Below are 19,131 nucleotides of genomic sequence, written 5' to 3'. Positions count from 1 at the left end.
CCAGGGTTAAGATTCCATTATGTGTTTACATAATTGCAAAAGGGTTCTCCAATGTTTTCTCAGTTAGCCTTTTAAAATAATATCAGATTAGTAAACATAATGTGCCTTTGGAACATTGGATGAATGAACAACCAGTTTTGATTCATCACAAATGATCACAGGTATTACAAAACCATAAACTGCTTTAATATTGGATGAATTTCCATCTAATTCAGTACATTTCCACCACAGGAAGATTTTTGGTGATCCCTTAACTTTACATCTAGAGCCATCATCAGGTAAATTGTAAAAATAATCACTTTGCCAAGTATTTTGGTTTACGACCAAAATACCTGCAGACCAATTACCATCTTACTGTACTTTGTGTTTTGTGCTAATTAGCTAATTTTAAATCTTTACACCAGAAAGGTGGGGAAAATGGTAAACATGTCACAACACCTGCTAGACATCAGCATGTTAGCATAGCAGGAATGTTAGCATGTTAACATTAGCATTTAGGTCATGGAAAAATAAATTACCATGATGCAGCTGGTCAGGTAGTTGAAGGTGGTGGCCTTCAGTTCAAAGTGCTCCCCCCGGATGATGGAGTAGGGCAGGCTGAGCTCCAGGAAGAAAGGCTGGAAGACGGTGATGTTTTTACGTGGAGCCAAGCCGAAACCCTGAGGGGACAGACAGAAAGCCTCCGTCTCCCAGGTGGTGATGGTGTCTGGGACAGTGAGGGACACATCCTTCGTTCCAGACTCTCTGGATCAGCAGATACACAGACGCATACGGTGAACTTGAAAAACATACTCGCTTGATTAAGATTAGTAAAAAAACAAAAAACAATGTGAGTAGATTACTAACGTGTAGACTTAAACTGCAGTAACACCACATTGTAGTTACTGTTACTTAAAAAGAATGTGGAAATGTGAAACTGTTTCATATGCTGCGTCCTTGAGATCTCAGAAACTCAGAAAATGCAGTTATACTGGGTTTCATGTGTACTCCAAAAGGACTATTCCCCATACACAATCCTTCTAAAAGAATCGTCGGTAAAATGAGTAATACATTCTGCATAGAATAACTAACTAAAATAACACTCACACTAACACTAACACAATGACTGAGCTATCAGTTTAAAAAAAAAAAAGCTTAGGAGCAGTGTCAGCTAATTAGTTTCATGCCATTCATGTGTGGAGGGAGACAGCGGGAAGGTGAACATACTCTTTAGGCAAAAACATGCACTCATACACTCAAACACGTTTAATTACCATCAAAACCCTCTGTGGCAAAAACTCACCCAACTTCCACCAGGTCCCATATCCAGGTCTCAGGGAAGAAAGTGCGGACTGTCTCTATTGGTGATTTATCAGGAGACGACATATCAGGGGCCGCAGCAGCTCCAACAGAGCCTCTGGCTGTCAAATCTTCCATTCTGGCTGTGGTAGGAACCGAATTATACCTCAAACCAACACCTGAGAAGAAAGTAGAAAATATTCCATTAGGTAAAAATCAAAGCAATGACACAGTCACTGGTTTTAATGAGGTAGTAAATATTCAGCATGTATCACTTGATGGAGCAAAAAGGAAAGTCACCAAAGCTACTATAGCCCTTGTAGTATTCTCTTCCTTTGTATTTGAGGCATGAAGGCTCTCGGATAACCATGTTTGTTGCCATCTTCATCCCTACATTCTAGATAATACAACAAACAGGCATCACTGAAAAGTTGATAAATGTGCAACAATAACTCATTAGTATATTTTTTATTTTGTACACTCATTTGTGCAGGAAGTACCTGGAAAGCTATAAAAGCTTCAGCTGTCCCACCACCATGGGGGTATGGCAAAACATATCTTCTTGGTCTCACATGCAAACATTCTACATCATCTCGAACGTCATATGGAGTATAGGATATTTTTTTGACCGGCAACAATTGAAATATCTGAAAAGAAAGGTTTGGTTCAAAGTTATAAACTGACAATGTTTGATGTTCTATCAAGATCTGACAATTGGGAAACTCCTGGGCTACTATATATATATATATATACCATAAGGCAGACTCTTACAGAGGGCTACACCTCACATGTGATCATAATCTTATACTATAGCATTTTCATAACATGCTTACAACTGGGTGAAAAGAAAAAAATCAGCATTGAGCTGCATTGCACAATTGATAGCAATGTACAACTGGTAGAGGGAGAAAAGGAAGAAAGATTAACCATGGCACAAGTAGATAACAGCAGAGTAAAAATGGATGATGATAAATTTGCAAAAGACTATGCAGAGGTAACAAGTTATGTATGCATATAGTTTTGGTTGATTCCAGTAGTTACCTTGTCTGCATCCAGAGTCTTCCCTGGCTCCTTGATGAGGACGCTCTGGTCAACAGCGCTCACACCACACAGAGATTCTGGCTGGGCGGTAACCTGCATGATGGTCTCCTCTCCTGGGACAGCCGAGGACGGAGAAAACTCCAGAGACACCTGACACAATCGGAAAAGACACATCATACCATCTGGACTTTAGTGGTAGATGAGATCCTGGATCTTTTCAAACTTTAAAAAAGTCGGATTTGAACCTGGGTTGCTACCAAGGACTCAGACAACATGGGGCACATACTCTACCGGGTGAGCTGGAGGCCACCCCATCAGAATAGCTTTTTAATGAAACCTCTGATCTTTCTGCGATTTCACTATACAGCATTTTCCTGCCAGTGGAATGGCCACATGGCAATTGGTCCTGCCCGAAGCTTAATACATTCCTCATAATGGAGCTCTGTATCTAAAGTGATTTTGGGGGTTATGATATTATTGTCACTCCCCATTCCCTGCTCTGCTAAGGTTGGTGCTTCCTTTTGAGATGTGATGAGGTCAGAGCCTAGATGCCAAAAAGCAACGCTGCAGTTATTCTACATTTACATAATAATCTGTTCAATGTGAATTGGCTGACTGAACTAACTGATTTGCATGCCATGGCTTCAGACAAGGAAAGTATCTCGTGTTAGTAAGTATAAGTAGCAAGGACTGCCCATGGATTAGACCACCCTATGCAATGTAAGGTTGAAGTAAAAAAGTGTGATGTTTATAATTGCTCCAAATAATATATCTTACATAGATAATTGATTATTTAAATAAAATGCTACATACTGATGTTCACTATACTCAAATAGCATATACTTTGATTCTGCACCTAGAATCTCCCAAGAACAGCCTTTGCCACATCGTCTCAGTTCTTCTCAGGCTGACCTTGTGACTGAAGCATTGCTCAGTAGAGAAGTCAGCGCTGTTGGCGATCACAGTCTCACTGGGGAGGATGGCGTAAGCCACAACTTGGACGACTGGTGCCATGTCTGGAGACACTGTCAGCTTAAAGGACACCTCGCCCTCATTCACTGAAACAACATGAACAACAATCATCACTCACATGCCTCTGTAGATCAATAGATTGGCCATGCTAACTCAAAGGATAATTTTAAGACAAGTCATTCTTTGCTCACCCGATTTATCTTTAACTTCAACCTGTTTAACTCCTTGTATAACAATGGCTCCTCTTGATAAGACCTGGGAAATTTAAAAGAAAATCACACAAAGAATGAGTAATGCAACAATAAAACCATATTTCCTTTAACAGCAGACTACAACACTGTCTGCTGTTCTCATGTGTGGTTGTGTTTCATGTTATTTAGGCTACTTAGTAGAATATGTTCATATGGTTTATTTAAAAAGTTTGCCATAAAAGTTTAGTGTGTATTACATCAATAAACACTTGCCTGCCTAAAACACAGTTGCTAAAAGAACAGACTTGGGGCCTGTCTCATGATGCAAGTTGAACTTACTCTGGCTCTCTTTGAGGTATCTGACTTTACTAAACTGGCCCTGTTAACTCTGAGTTTAGCAAACCAACTATGTGCTTACGCACGTGAAAAAGGAGGGGTTTGTACCAAACAGCCAATCAAATGCAACATCAGCATATCCAGAGCGGCTTAATAAGATACTGATATAATTATTGATTCCTGCAGTGAAATGTATTAAAAGGGGAAGTCTGACAATTTTACCCATCTAAACACAAGTCTGTTTATGTGTTTGGAAGTACTAATGCATATGTGGAAAAAATGTATCCTTTTGTGACTCCACAAATTGCATGAATTAGCATTAGTTGGGGCTAAGACTACAGTACAAGTTTGAACATGTAAAAAATCTGGGCGTCCTCTGTAGCCCACTGCCCCGTATTGGCTACATTTGTCACGTCTTGTCCCTATGTCAAGTTTCTGTTTTATGTTGGTTTCATGTTTTCTGTTGGTTTTCCATTTCCTGTTTTATTTTGTAGTCTCTCTGTTCTCTTATGTGTTGTCTTGTTTTACTTCCTGTATTTTGGTTTTCCCGCCTTTGTGAATGTTTGCTCCGCCCTGATGTCTTTCACCTGTTCATCAGCCCTTGTGTCACCTGCCCCTTGTTAAAGGAATACGCCACCGTTTGTTGAAATAGGGTTATTCACCGTCTCCTCTATATTTATATAGGTGGGCAAATGCATTTTTGTCTCAGTGCATGCATTGTCTTAGTCCGGCGCCGCCGCCGCTAGCTTAGCTTAGCGTAATGAATGGAATTCTTTGTTGCCGTTAGCATGTCGTGAGTAAAAGTGACCCAACAACGAGTAAAAATAGCAATGCAGATTAAGACTAGACGATTTCCTAGGCAGATATTGACTTGGGACTATATTGGTTGGAAGTAGGCTACAGCTGAAGCACTGTTACTCGGGCACAGAGATATCGGCAGCCCGCAGAGCTCCACGGCCGGCGCAAAGTCACCCTTTCTGGGTTACTGGACTACCAAATGCTGCTGCCCTGACTGAGCTCTGCAGGGCTCGGCGGGGCTCCGTGGCAGGCAGCCGCAGGGCTCTGCGGCCGGCAAAAAGTCAACGTTTTTGGTTTACTGGACTACCAAATGCCGCTTCCCTGACTGAGCTCGGCAGGGCTCCATGGCAGCCATCCCACAGGGCTCTGCAGCCGGCGCAAAGTCACCGTTTCTGGGTTACTGGACGGGCAGCGGCCCACCGAGCCCCACGGAGCTCAGTCAGGGCAGCAGTAGTCCAGTAACCCAGAAAGGGTGACTTTGCGCCGGCCGTGGAGCTCTGCGGGCTGCCGATATCTCTGTGCCCGAGTAGCAGTGCTTTGGCTGTAGCCTACTTCCACCCAATATAGTCCCAAGTCAATATCTGCCTAGGAAATCGTATAGTCTTAATCTGCATTGCTATTGTTACTCGTTGTGAATACGCAGGCTACAAGAAGTAATTAGGTTTTGTTTTTGTTGTTGTTGGGTCACTTCAGAGATGTTCACAAGTCATTTTTTGCAAGTCCAAGTTAAGTCTCAAGTCTTTGAGGGGCAAGTTCAAGTCAAGTCTCAAGTCTTTTGCCACAAGTCCAAGTCAAGTCTCTGGCCATCCTATCTGTCCCTAACACCGTATTGTTCAATCTTATGAATTCAAAGCATGTGCTGTAGCTACCATCCATACAGTACAGTATCAGAATCAGAATCAGTGGAAGGATAACTTTATGGGATCTACTTAACACATCCATCTAGCCCTCGGACCTGGTGAAATATTAAACTAAGTCTGTCACATCATATGGATACAACTGTAAAGATACAATTTGCATGTTCCCAGCATTAGCACAACACTTTGCAATGGTTAGCTTGTTACCTGTAATGATATATGCTAAATGTAACGTCTCTTTCACTCAAAAAAATGTCTAATGTCGAAGTGGAAATCAAGAGAAAAGTGGCGGCGCCACACCAGTTACAGAACAACATGCATCTCAGTGTCAGTCCAAATTACGCACAATAAGCAGTTTCAATTCACTGATGTAATGCCATTAATTTTCTACGTGTTAATAGGCTTAGTGAAACTGAGTTCAGCGCGAGGGAGATCTGACTCAGAGGAGGAGAGGTTAGTGAGGTCAGCGTCTCCACGGCAGGTGACAGTGCGCACGGATCCGCTGCGCCAAGCATGGATGAAATAATGAAGAAGTAAATAGGACTACAGTAATAGAAATATGTACAGAATTAAGACAGCCAAGACAGTGGTGGACCAGGTACACCTTGTTCACTTAATAGCCTACAAATCATCCACGGGATCAATTACGCATCACATGAGTATTCCCACCCGGCACAGCGTTTATTCCTGGGGAGATGGATCCGTGCGTCCCGCCTCCTGTGCGCCATGGATTTCTTAGCCTCAGCAACTACTAACTATAAGATACTATTTGCCTGTTCCCAGCATTAGCACAAAACTTTGCGATGGTTAGCTTGTTACCTGTGACGATATATGCTAAATGTAACGTTTCACTTTCTTAGCGTGTGAGTGACTGACCTATCTGGGTGCGTTTTTAGATGCCTGATGAAGTCCGACGTTGTTGATCCGGCATCATTTATCTTGGTGCCACACACTTTGCATGCAGCTTTTCGCTTACTGCCACTGTTTACAAAGTTATTGAAAGCAAAACTAATGACAAAAGGCACAACTCGGGGAGGACTTGGTGTCGCCATCGGCAATGCATTTTTTGATATGTGAGTGCACACACATAGGCAGATGCGTTACGTTGCACATTATGGCAAAGGGCAGGGGACATACAGCTCGTCATACGTTTCCCCATATATGCGCCAATAAAAGAAAATAGAAATACATGAATACATTTAGATTTAAAAAGCAATAATTGTATGAAAACAGGTTGCTGACAAGTCTCGAAGCTTGAGTTGCAAGTCAAGTCTGAAGTCTTTTGGGTCGAGTCACAAGTCAAGTCTGAAGTCTTTTGGGTCGAGTCCAAGTCAAGTCTGAAGTCAGCTGTTTGTGCGACTTAAGTGCGACTCGAGTCCGAGTCTCAGACTCGAGTCCCCATCTGTGGGTCACTTTTACTCATGACATGCTAACGGCAACAAAGAATTCCATTCATTACGCTAAGCTAAGCTAGCGGCGGCGCCCCTGGACTAAGACAATGCATGCACTGAGACAAAAATGCGTTTGCCCACCTATATAAATATAGAGACGGTGAATAACCCTATTTCAACAAACAGTGACGTATTCCTTTAACCCTTGATTACTTGTGTGTTTAGTTTCTGTGCTTTCTGTGTCTGTTGTTGGTTGATTGTCATTCACCATCTGTCTTTTGTGAAGAGTTCCGTCCTGTGTGTTACTGTGTTTTTGTGCTCCTGGATTTTTACCCATTCCTTCTGTGTTCCTGTTTTTCTGGATTTACTCACCTGCTCAGCTTACTTGTTTGTAATAAAGTGCAGATCGGGGTGCATTTCTCTGTCTGAGCCCGGCCCCTGTCCAATAGAGCAGTAACCGAACCCGGCCCAAGCCCGACAGGCATTAAGATATTTATGTCCGAGCCCGACACAGTTAAAATATCGTTTTTTACTCATACTAATGACACTTACGTTTGTTTGTGTGGAATGCCCGCTTTTATTAAGCAACTGTAGGAAGGCTTTCGGAAATGTCAAGAGATGAGCGCATCAGCGCACACGGGGCAACAAGTGCACGTTAACACAGGCACGCACCTACATAATAAGCTTTTTTAAATTTAAAATGTTCAATGCTTTATCGCGCTGATGTGACCCAGCCCTACCCGAACCCAACATAATTTCGAAATATCTGTCCAAACCCGGCCCGGCCCGTCGGGCTCGGTTCGGTTATCCATCCTCTAGTTTGTAAGTCTCTTTTTGTTCTCATTAAATTATTATTATTTCAAACTGCTGCACACTCCTCACCTTCTTGCACTTGGGTCCAAGCCTGCACTGTGACAACATTAGCCACTACTAGCATAACACACAAGAATGTCTGAACCCACTGTCAGTGGTTGAGTTGCATTATGGGTAATGTAGCTGCTGGGTTTTGACAAGAAAGTATGGAATAAAAGATCTCTGGTTCTGCTGCATTAATTGTGATCTTTTTTCCTAAATAGGCATTTGTGATTCTCCAGTGTTGTAATTGCACCAGACTGGATATTTAGCTTGATGCACTCAACTCTTAATATTTGGATCAAATTAGTGGATGGAAACCCACATTAATCTGAATTTTCTTTAGCAGATTTGTTGAACAGTTTTGTTCAATATAGTGCTTTCAACTGTAAACGGGGTCAGCCCTAATGTTAGGTGGCAAACTTTGCCTATTATTACTCAACATGGTCTATACTTAAATGTAGCACAAAACACAAACTCTGCTGGGTATTTGGTGTCTCCAGTCTTACCAGGTAAACTGTGGATATCAGTTATGGGATGTAAAGGTAATTTTAAAAATCATCTTCCCCATGGCCATGTCTCTGGAAGAGAACTGGTGATGGGATAATAGTTCACCAACCACTCACCAGATACATCACATCCACAAAGCCCTGGGCTTCTCCAACTACGGTGTATTGGATGAAGATGTCTTCTTCTTTGTCACAGGAAAGTGGTTCATCCTTCTTCTTTATGTCCAGGAAGCTGCCTGTTTTAGTATCAGGAGAAGAAAGTGTGGCCAAAGACACTGTGTGATCGTTAGACTCATAGTATGGTGTTCTGTATGGAGGGTAGCCCAGTGTCGGTGTGTTGCTAACCTAGAGTGCAGAAAGAAAAAAATATATATATAAATGTGATCATGGTGGTTAAAGTAGAAGAAAGCTTCAGTTTTTTTTCAGCCAATACAAATGTTTAGGTATATACATAGTAAACAGTTCCTATGGCACATTGGTCAGTTGCAGCATATTGAGAAACCATTTTAGGTTTTAGAGTTTGGACTTTTTATCATCTTCATGAAAGTGTTATACTGTGGCTGGCAAATGTTGGGTTACAGATAATAGTTTCTACTTCTTACTTGTAAGTGGATGTCCCTTTCAAAGTCAGCTGTGCTTAATGAGAAAGTGGCGACACCATCACTGTCGGTTGTGAGATTCTGTAACCATCGCGATGACCACCTATTCCCGTCAAACAGGAACACGGGCATGTCAGGAATGGGTGTATTATTGTAATAAACTGCTTTAACCTGTTGGAAGCACAACGTTGTATCACCGAGAATGCACACTGCTTCAGTTGCACTGTGTATAGAATCACATTGAAGAAGTGAAGACCAAATGCACTTACTTTTCCTTCCACATTTGATCCTTTGTTATAAATCTTGGGAGTGTCAGTGAAAGACAGCTTTCCAACAACATATGAAATCACCGTAGTCTTCTCTTGTGGGCGTGAAATACCTGTACAAGAAGCCTTCATGTTACATCAATGTGGACGCCATATTGTTTCATACATGGCATAGTCATTTTGTTATTATAGGCCTAATAACTCTTTTTAAAACATAAGTACAATATATTTTATGACTTGCCTGTCCCCTCCTCTTCCATATTTGCACTGAGTTGCAGTACATCTCGCAGCGCCTTTTGTGCAATTTTTGTGAAAGTTGACATTGTGAAGATAAAAGTGGCACAGCCTTTCTTGTCCGTCTAGAAAGCACAATAAAATAAAATAAAATAAAATGAAAAAGTGAAGGACATTTCAAACTTTCCACATATCATGCCCTTATTACTTATATCTAACTACTATCTCCATTTTATAAAAATTAACTTTTACGCTCCTCAAATTGTACATTAGGCTGGCAAGACAGATGACAATATGTAGTGTTAAATGTGCACAGTGTACATTCTGTAGGAGGATATGTAAGGTCTATGCACCTTGCTTCATGAGACTGTCACCATAGCTACTGTACCTGCTTTGTCTCCTCGTAGCAAGGCATCGGGATTTCAGGGATTCCCTCTGGATGTTCAGGGGTGTATACAAGCAGTATACCATAATAGGCATATAAAGGTCGGCACACCTTAAAGTCAACACTGCCTGGCACAGGCTGTCCGTATGTATACCTAATTAGATGAAATGGAAAAAAAAACACATTGAAAAGAAAGTAATCCCTAAACTGGACCTATTTTAGAATATTTCAGAGTAATGAGCGAAATAGCTTTTACTTACGTTGCACACACTTCAGCCTTGATTTCTTCCTGATTAATATTTACTTCATCAAATGCATTTAATTTTACATCAAATTTAGGCAAAACTGGGAACAAAATATGATTATTAGAACTTTTGCTTCATTACACATGGATTGAAATGGATGGTAAAAAAAAATCTAACTTACCGTATTTTTCCACCTTGAAGCTGTGTTGTATTTTATCTGACCCAATCGACACACCAGTCTTGGAGCTCCTCGGGCCTCAGAGTTCAAGGCGTAAGAAAGCTGCAATATCTTACTATTGGATGTTTCATTCAGCCACTGTCCAATCCTGTTGCTGTTAGAATCCTGTTAAGTGAAGTAAATGGGAAGAACATGTGACAATAGGAAACTCGTGAATACAGGAAGAGCATGTTTCTTCTTCTCCTTCCACAGGATGGCAGATAATGGTTGATGGTTTGGTGTAAGAAATTGGACTTCTTACTCTCAGTGGGAAAAAACATCATGAAAACTTGAAGCATACACTTTAACAACATATCATTTGAAACTACTCTCAATTAGATCCTGATGAATGTACTGGCAAGCTAATATCAGTGCCCAGTTACAGATATTGGTCTGATTAGTGTATAATCTATAGATTATACACTATTATATATATATTATATGTAGATTAATTTACCATATAATCAATGATATAATCAAAGTAGAGGGAGGCAGGGCAGTACAGCCCGATCCGGCAGGGGAGAGTTCTAGCCCGACCAAGCTCCTCTCCTTACCCTGTCTCTCTTCATTATGCTGTTATAGTTTAAGACTGCCGGGTGACTTCCTTTGACACACTGAGTTTCTCTCTCCTCTCTCTTTCCATCTGTGTGCATCCTTGTCCCAGAAATGCTTGTTATTAATTTAGCTCTGGGGAGCTTATTCCCCGGAATCCTTATGTTTTTCTTAGATTAGGGTGGCACCTAAATCATGGTTGCAGCAGTCCCAGTGGTCCTGCTCCGCGCCCTGCTATGCCCTGTTAGACCCTGCTACACTCTGCAGTGCCCTGCTACATCCTGCTGCGTCCTGCTACGCCCTGCTGCGTCCTGCTACGCCTTGCTATGCCCTGCTACATCCTGCTACGCCCTGCTACGTCATGCTATGCCCTGCTATGCTCTGCTGTGCCCTGCTACATCCTGTAACGCCCTGCAGTGCCCTGCTATGCCATGAACTACTACACCTACTATTTCTAGTCATTGTTCCATTATGTTCATTGTGACTGTTATTGCCACTGTTCATCACACCCCTAACCGGCACCATCAGACACCGCCTACCAAGAGCCTGGGTCTGTCTGAGGTTTCTCCCTAAAAGAAAGTTTTTCTCACCACTGAGGATTCTTCCTAAGAGGGAATCTTTCCTCGCCACTGCGCACCAAATGCTTGCTCTTGGGGGAATTACTGGAATTGTTGGGTCTTTGTAAATTATAGTGTGGTCTAGATTGTATCTGTAAAGTGTCTTGAGGTAACTCTTATGTTATGTTATGATTTGACACCATAAATAAAATTTAATTGAATTGAATTAATGGGCAAATGTACATAAAGAAGTTGCTGCAAAAAGTATATATACACATATTCGTCTTCTATCCTTTTTAAATCAAGTTTTATGTAGTTTGACAAATACATCTTATATTTTGGTCCACTTACTAGCTTTTATTAGCTAGTCTTGGAGGAGTTCATGCAGAGCAAAAAAAAATAATTTCTACTGAACTCCATCCATCTTCTGATGATGAACATTAAAGGCTGTTAATATCACCAGAAAATGCTCTTAAATGTAGCTTGAGTTATGATTTTTGTCATATGTTTTTAGGAGATTAACATGCTGAACTTTTAATAGACATTATAAAGCATTTTGTTTTATAGTATTTGTATTGAACCAAACTTAAAAAAATATATAACGTTCAGTTTATTATACCCAGTAGTGTGTTTAAGTGTGGATATTAGTCTTACCTCAATTTCGATTGTCTTGTACTGTAAAGAAAGAAAGAAAGATTTGTTAGGACAAGCTGCGCTCATCACACATGAGTTAAAGATGATAAACTCAGACTTCAGCTCTTATATTTATGATTTTAAATATATGAACGTGTGACACACAAAACATGAAAAAAAAAACATTTAAAAGAGGGTTGTCCTCAAGAGTATGTAATTTTTGGAGAAAATAAATACAGTTCTATTGTAATCTTTAGTATAGATTCCACTGTTATTTCTAATTAAATGGGATAATGTGTGACACAATGTTGCAAAATAAGAAAACACATGTTGGAATGGATCCATCACTGGGTCAGCAACCTTCAAAGCAGCTTGGTAGGTTTACCTAAAGGGGCTGTGGTTGTACTACTGACCCAGAGCTTCACCAGGAGCTCATATTCTGGTTCAATCAAAACTAAAACCTGCACCATTATCAAACCGTATCACCGATACTGTTTATGAATGAGACCTAAAGAAAGGAAAGACTGTTCAAACACTCACCAGCTGATTGACCGGTCTTAACTTGGAATCCAGTGTGATGACTCTGAAATGCACTGAGAGACATGCAGAGAGATTACATAAAGCCTTTACAGCTCTTCTACAGCAGTGTTAAACATCCTAACAGGCCAGTGATTGGTCTTCTGTTAACAGAGAAATTACATCAAATTTGAAGGAAAGAAGAAAAGGTGAGAAAAATTGATAGTTTACAATCAGCATCCCCTATTGTTGTCTGTCATAGAACTGCATACATTAATAAATAAAAAAGTAATCAGTGGAAAATGTCCCAGTATCCCAAGAAGGAAACTTCACTTTCAGCTCAGTGTGCATAATTAGTATTAACATTTAGGAATCTGGACACAGCCTTGGATTTCAATAAAGTGGTGGATAGTTTTGCACGGAAACTGCTTATAAGGAAAAGCATTAACTTTGAGATAAGATAGCTCACACAGTTACTCTCTTTAATATTATAAATAAATATTATAAATATTGTAAAATGTGGGACATTTGTACAGAATGTGGGGACATTAACTGGTGCAGCAAATAAAACCTAGAGGCTTATGGAAGGAATCTCATCTCAATTAGTATTTAAAGCAAATACAAAAGTCAAGTAATCTACATAAGTAACCAAGCAAACATAGCTTAAAAAAGCAAATATAAAGTAACCAACATAAATCAAGTAAAAACCCTTCAGCTCAAAATTACCTGTTTGTCCTGGGAGGTAGATTGGTTTATCTGTTTGGATGAATGTCATTGGTCGATAGACTTTGATCTTAACTTTTCGGACTTCTTTAGAGTAGAATGTGTCGCCTCGTACCTCCACCACAAAATTCTGCACCACTTCATCCTGCACTAAAGGAACCTGTGACAGAAAGAGATTTTATAGACACCAAGGGAGCCATTACATCCCATTAAAACATGATTTATGAATATTTAACTTGATCTGTTGTAACTTAAATTGTTAAAATCCTAAAATCACACATGTATTACAACAGCAGTTGTCAATTTACACAACTTATTTATTTATATTGTGTACTTTCTGTTACAAATCTATGTGTGGTTCTGTATATGTTATGAAATCCCATTAAGCTAACACATTTTATGGAAATGGACACATGAATCAAATCAGGAAAGCTGCTGACCTTAAATTCAGTGCAGGTATGAAATTCTTGACTGGACGTCTCCTTCAGAAGGGTTGTATTCGCCTCTTGGGACATCAGAGTGACGCTCATTTCCAGAGTCTCGTTGGGCTGCAGGAGACTCGCACAGAATTTGGTCTCAGTTCCAGATTCAAGAATTGCAGGAATGGCTACCATGTACTGCCTACAGCCACAGACACACATACAGTAGATATCTCACTGGATCAGACATGGAAATAACCCCAACCCAGAAGCATAAAATCCTTACCCATGATCAATTCATTCAACCACAGGCTATTATTATTTTTTAACTGTAGAGGTAACTTACGGTCCTGCCACCGCTTGGCCCACGCACATCCAGCTCAAGAAGAAACACAGTTTCCATGTCCACATCTGAATCCCAGGACGACCCATGACTGAATGAGATGATCCTGAGTCAGCATCTGTTTAATATCCTCTGATAGAGAATCCTACGCCCACAAACCCACCCTCACATCCCCTCTGTTTGATTTTAAGGTAACCCATTCAATCATTTATAGACTTCATGTTGTGGTGTGTAATGCTGACTGCAATTTTTTAATTGGGCAATGTTTGAAGTCCAGGAAGTTTAATTCCAACTATAACAATGTAAATATGAAAAGATATTTTTTTACTGAATCAGTCTGTTGTACTTTATATAATTTTAGAATATGTAAATTTAAAAAAGGTGCAATGTGTAGTTCCTTGCCACATGCTCCAAAAAAATAAATAGGGGCAGCATTTTACTTTGTGCAAGAACTGCATGATTTACTTTTTGCACTTTTTGATATTGTTCAAGTTTCAAAACAGTTTGGCACACAAAAAACCATGCAACGTCCTCAAAAATGTAACTGAGATTCTGCTTTCCAGTCCCAGGAGAATCTAGCTCCATCCTGGCGAGATTACTCGCTCAGTGGAGCGCACGGAGACAACAGCCTGGCCAGAGTTTCACCAACTCAAATTTAAGACTTTTTAAGACTATTATGAACGATATTTGAGACCTTCATCACAACATCAACTATGCCGTAAATTCAGATTTTTCAAGCCAAGTATTGTTAAACTTGAATTTCCCCATAGCTGAAAAGTAAAATCTGTTTTATGTCTGTAGTACAATCTGAAAGAGACTCGCGCCAATAACACAAAATCTGATTGGCTGCAATACAAGTTGCATGTTGGTCTCACAGCAAAATATTTGGACTAGACACCACGGAATAAAAAAAGAGAGCATGAGAGGTAGCGTTGCATGGATGTAGTAAAATTAAGACCTGTTTAAAATTATTTAAAGGGGTGATAGAATGCAAAACCGATTTTACCCTGTCATAGTTGAATAACGGTAAATAGGACATACATAGAAGCTCAAAATCCCACTGACACCCCTTTACTATGAAAATCTCATATTTTGAAACTGCCTCTGAAAACGGGCGAATCCCAACAAAGCTGAGATGCTTGCGCAAGCATCTCAAAATCCGGAACCTTAAGAGAACAGTCACGCCCCAACATTTACATAGGCTACACAACTGACCTGAGATCAGGTAGTTTTCTGAATCTAGCTAGGTCACGCAGATCTCTGCTATTCCATTACAAAATTCACTTCTGAAACTTTTTTATGCGAGAAATCAACCATATAAAGCTCGAATATGGGCCGCTTTACGAAAATGGATGGCTAATTGCAAATTTTCTCCGACTGTGTGTCGGAGTTTAGTGCCGGTGTTGGTGCTGCCTGGGTTGCTACATCGCCGAGCTTGTTACGCCCGCAATCTTTTACCGCAGCCCGCAGGTTCCAGTTAATCTTATAATGGGTATGTGTGTTGAGTTATTTAAACAAACAATCGGGGAAATAAACGCCTCTTGTCCGCGAGTCTCATTGATAGATCCGCGGTGAGATGGAGTCCATCAATGAGAGCTAGCTAGCCTCCTCCTAACTCTGACATTCACAAAAATACATTCAATTGAAATCCGAAATCGGACAAGTGTTACCTAAGCTTTGTAAGACCTTGAGGAACCTGTAATATTCATGCCGTGACGAAATTCAAACTGTAAATATAATTTAGTTATGACGAAAGTGTAGCTAGCTAGCTGCGGTATTTCCCCATTGTAATGAATGGGACATATAGCAAGTAGCTGCTCGTCCTACAAAGACGCCTCGCGTTCATAAAAATGCCTTAAAATCAAATCGGACACAACGGTTAGCTTTATAAGACATTGGGGAATGATGTTGTATAAGTGGCGTGACGAAATTCAAACTGTAAATATAATTTAGTTATGGCGACAATGTAGCTAGCTAGCTGCGGTATTTCCCCATTGTAATTATTTATAGATATAGTTATGCGGGCAGCTGGCCGCGGAGCCCCGTATGCAGTATCCACAAAGGGTGACTTTGCCCTGGGTATGGAGCCCAGCAGGCTGTCGCTTTCTCGTCAGACTGTGTCGAGCTCCTAAAGTCCGACACGTCTTACCAAATTTGCAATTAGCCATCAATATTTGTAAAACGGTCCATATTTGAGCTTTATATAGTTGATTTCTCGCTTAAAAAAGTCTCAGAAGTGAATTTGGTAATGAAACATTGCAGTGTCTGGAATATGAGATTCTGTCGCTTCTCTAATGTATGTGTATTGGGGATTCGCTCAACCAATCAGCGCGCGTCTCTAATGTCTGCGTATGGCAAGTCGCTCAACCAATCACCGTGCAGCTCATCTAAATATTCATGACCATACCATATTTGGAAGAAAAGCTCTTGTTACAAATAGGGCCAAAACACAGGGATGCATAAGGGCCAATAAAATATCAACCAGGCCATTTTCAGCCCAACCAATGTTACATACCCCATTAGGAGACGATAAGGAACAGTGTGAAATACCCTATATAATCATTCTATCACCCCTTTAAGACCTAGAACACAGTACTTAAGCTACAGAGAATTTAAGACTTTTAAGGCCAAAAATATAGATTTTTTTGAGAGGAGGCACAGACAGCAATGCGAGGGAAGCAGATGTGAGGCAAGCAAGCCGTGATCCTGGCTAGGCTAACGGTATGTGACCACTGGCAATAGTCAAAAAGCTGGGCAAAGCATTCTGGTAGCGTTGCAGCGACTTCCAGAAGCAGGGCATCGAGCTAACCGCTCCTCATTTGCATAGTTGTGGTCCAAGCTACTTCATGCAAATCAGGGCAACTCAACGCCTCTGGAAAACTCACGAATTTTTTTTAAACTGACCATTGTCGATCTAAAATAAGGACAGATTCAGAAACTGCATAGCCTATTTTTTGCATAAAACACATCGGTGAACTATTTTCGTAAAAAATAAGCCTGTTGATCTGTTTTGAAATGTATTTATTTGATTAGGACAATGCACATTTCTTTAAATGCGCCAGTGTTAGCCAGTCAGCAAATTTTCAACTGTAGTCCTAGTTGCCGAGCATGCATGTCTTTATCGTGGGAAGAAACCAGAGCACCCGGGGGAAACCCACGCAAACACGGGGAGAACGTACAAACTCCAAACGAAAGGCCTGAGACGACCTGGGCTCGAACCCAGAAGCTTCTTGCTGTGACGTAGAAGTGCTAACCACTGAGCCACCGTGTTGCCTGCGAGAAGACAGCCCCACATGAAGCGTTCGTCCAATCAGGTGCAGCCATTGTGGTTGTCTGAGTGTGTAGCCATTATCTTTGCTTGTCAGTGGTCATTGAAGATACATTGATAACTGTTAGTGGCAGGCGCAACAAGCATCCAATGCTCCATCACACCAACCATCACACAGATTATTGTGGTGATTACAGAGACCTGGCTGCATGAAAACATCCCCCCCCCTGATTTTTTATGTTTTAAAATAGAAAAATATGGCCATATCTTGCACATTGCACCTTTAAGCATTTCGTTCCTTCCATAGTGATGATGCCGGGATTTTATTGCTGTAGCTAACTATTTTAAATCAATTGAACGTGTCAATGTTACAGTAAGTTAAGTTTTGCAACATTGCCCTTTACCCAGCGTGGTATGTTTGCTTTTGTCATGCAAACAGCTCTTAACGATTACTAGGGCCAAAGTAGACACATTTTCCAGTAAATAAACATTTGTGAACTGATAAAGTCACATACTGGTCATGAGTTACAACACAGTAGAGAAGCAATGTGCTGACCGTTGAAAATAGGTCAAGATTAAAACTAAACTAAAATATAATCATTCAAACATGCCAAGGCATAAGATATTGAAGACATCTTAACCACTTGAGTGCTTCAGATTCCTTCAACCATTTAAACTAGGATCACCAAACTGAAGAGCACCAGAGGGACAACTTCTACACCACAGAGCAGCATTCCATGCGGACTGTATTATAGCTGAATAAAACTAAACTATTTCTTCTTATGAAAATATATATGTATATGCAAATAATGCTTCTTTCCATGATTCTTCATGCTTTTCAAGCAGAAAAGGTGGGTGCAGAGAATAAAAGCAGCTGGAGCTGTACAGGATAGCAAGGTAATTAATCTGTCATTAGCTGTCATTTTAAATGTCACTTCAGTTATAATATCTGTCATCTGTACATAAACATGGGAGTGATAACCATATGTAATATTGGTGTAACGGGTTGTATATAGGTTTTGTTAAATTCCTGCATAAATGTGGACACTGCCATCTGCTGGCGTCACTCTCCCATTGCGCCGCAGTGCTAAAAGTACTGTCTATGGGTAAATCGCATGTTAAACGCTGCAGAGATAATATTAGCCAAAATGCTTTAAAGCCCACCACACAATGTTTTATGTTACCATATGTTTGTTGTGATGTAATTTAGAAATGAATGCCGTTTGTTTGGCGTCGAGTGAGTCATTCATCTTCTTAGGCTTAGTGCTGAATGCTAAATGTAGCTTCTAATGCTATTCCTCCGTCTGACTTAGCCTACTGTGCGTTGTGTGTAGGGCTGTTTATGTCTCTGTCCGCGATGTTGACGTGCCGATTCAGTCTGGTTTCCCCATGTGCAGGTAACTGTTATTGAATTTGATGCTGACTTTTATTATGTGAAAAATGTATAATGTTAGGAGCTATATTCCGGTGCCGAAGACACTATTTCATCTACTGTATTTGTATACAGCAGAAATGCCTTAGAAGCTGAGGATTTTATTTTATTTATTTTATTTTACATTTTACTGTGAAATAGATAGTGTATTGTAAAACATGTATTGCTATACTTTTGTTAAACATAACCATTTCCACTATAGGCTACGTTTAAGAGCATTCCAGGGACGGATTGGCCATCTGGCAATTCTGGCAAATGCCAGAGGGGCAGGACCATTTTTTTTATGTGGGCCGGTCAGATTTGGTTTTTAAATATACAAATAAATAAATATAAATAAAATCGACCGACCCAATCAGAGGTTACTCAAATTGGGACGTTCACAAAATCAAAGCACGTGACCTGAGGTGATCATGCTGCTCTGGGGGACTGACTGCGCTGTGAGAAGCCACTGCTGACGGGCGCAGAGCTTCTCCGGAGCTCCGACTGCTGTCTGTCCGCGTGGCAGTTTCATTACCGG

The 19,131-nt window shown here is 40.6% G+C and overlaps 1 protein-coding gene across 1 annotated transcript in view; it reads right to left on the bottom strand.

Annotated features, from left to right (window-relative positions):
- LOC120573259 (alpha-2-macroglobulin-like) overlaps positions 1-14,052 on the bottom strand; it is a 28,723-nt gene extending 14,671 nt beyond the window's left edge. The window contains 20 exon segments of the mRNA XM_039822876.1: positions 519-744; positions 1,283-1,457; positions 1,579-1,675; positions 1,779-1,925; positions 2,320-2,469; positions 3,232-3,377; positions 3,483-3,546; positions 8,343-8,570; positions 8,828-8,995; positions 9,094-9,203; positions 9,332-9,449; positions 9,713-9,863; positions 9,970-10,054; positions 10,136-10,180; positions 10,183-10,297; positions 11,935-11,955; positions 12,454-12,506; positions 13,156-13,312; positions 13,593-13,773; positions 13,918-14,052. Coding sequence (XP_039678810.1) covers positions 519-744; positions 1,283-1,457; positions 1,579-1,675; positions 1,779-1,925; positions 2,320-2,469; positions 3,232-3,377; positions 3,483-3,546; positions 8,343-8,570; positions 8,828-8,995; positions 9,094-9,203; positions 9,332-9,449; positions 9,713-9,863; positions 9,970-10,054; positions 10,136-10,180; positions 10,183-10,297; positions 11,935-11,955; positions 12,454-12,506; positions 13,156-13,312; positions 13,593-13,773; positions 13,918-14,003 — 2,523 coding nt within the window. The 5' untranslated portion in view covers positions 14,004-14,052.
- Between the last annotated feature and the right edge of the window lie 5,079 nt (positions 14,053-19,131).

Source organism: Perca fluviatilis, chromosome 2 (assembly GCF_010015445.1).
Source record: "Perca fluviatilis chromosome 2, GENO_Pfluv_1.0, whole genome shotgun sequence".
In the NCBI taxonomy this organism is placed as follows: Eukaryota; Metazoa; Chordata; class Actinopteri; order Perciformes; family Percidae; genus Perca; species Perca fluviatilis.
The sequence above is the reverse complement of the archived record's forward strand: the minus strand, read 5'-3'. Positions and strand labels throughout refer to the sequence as shown.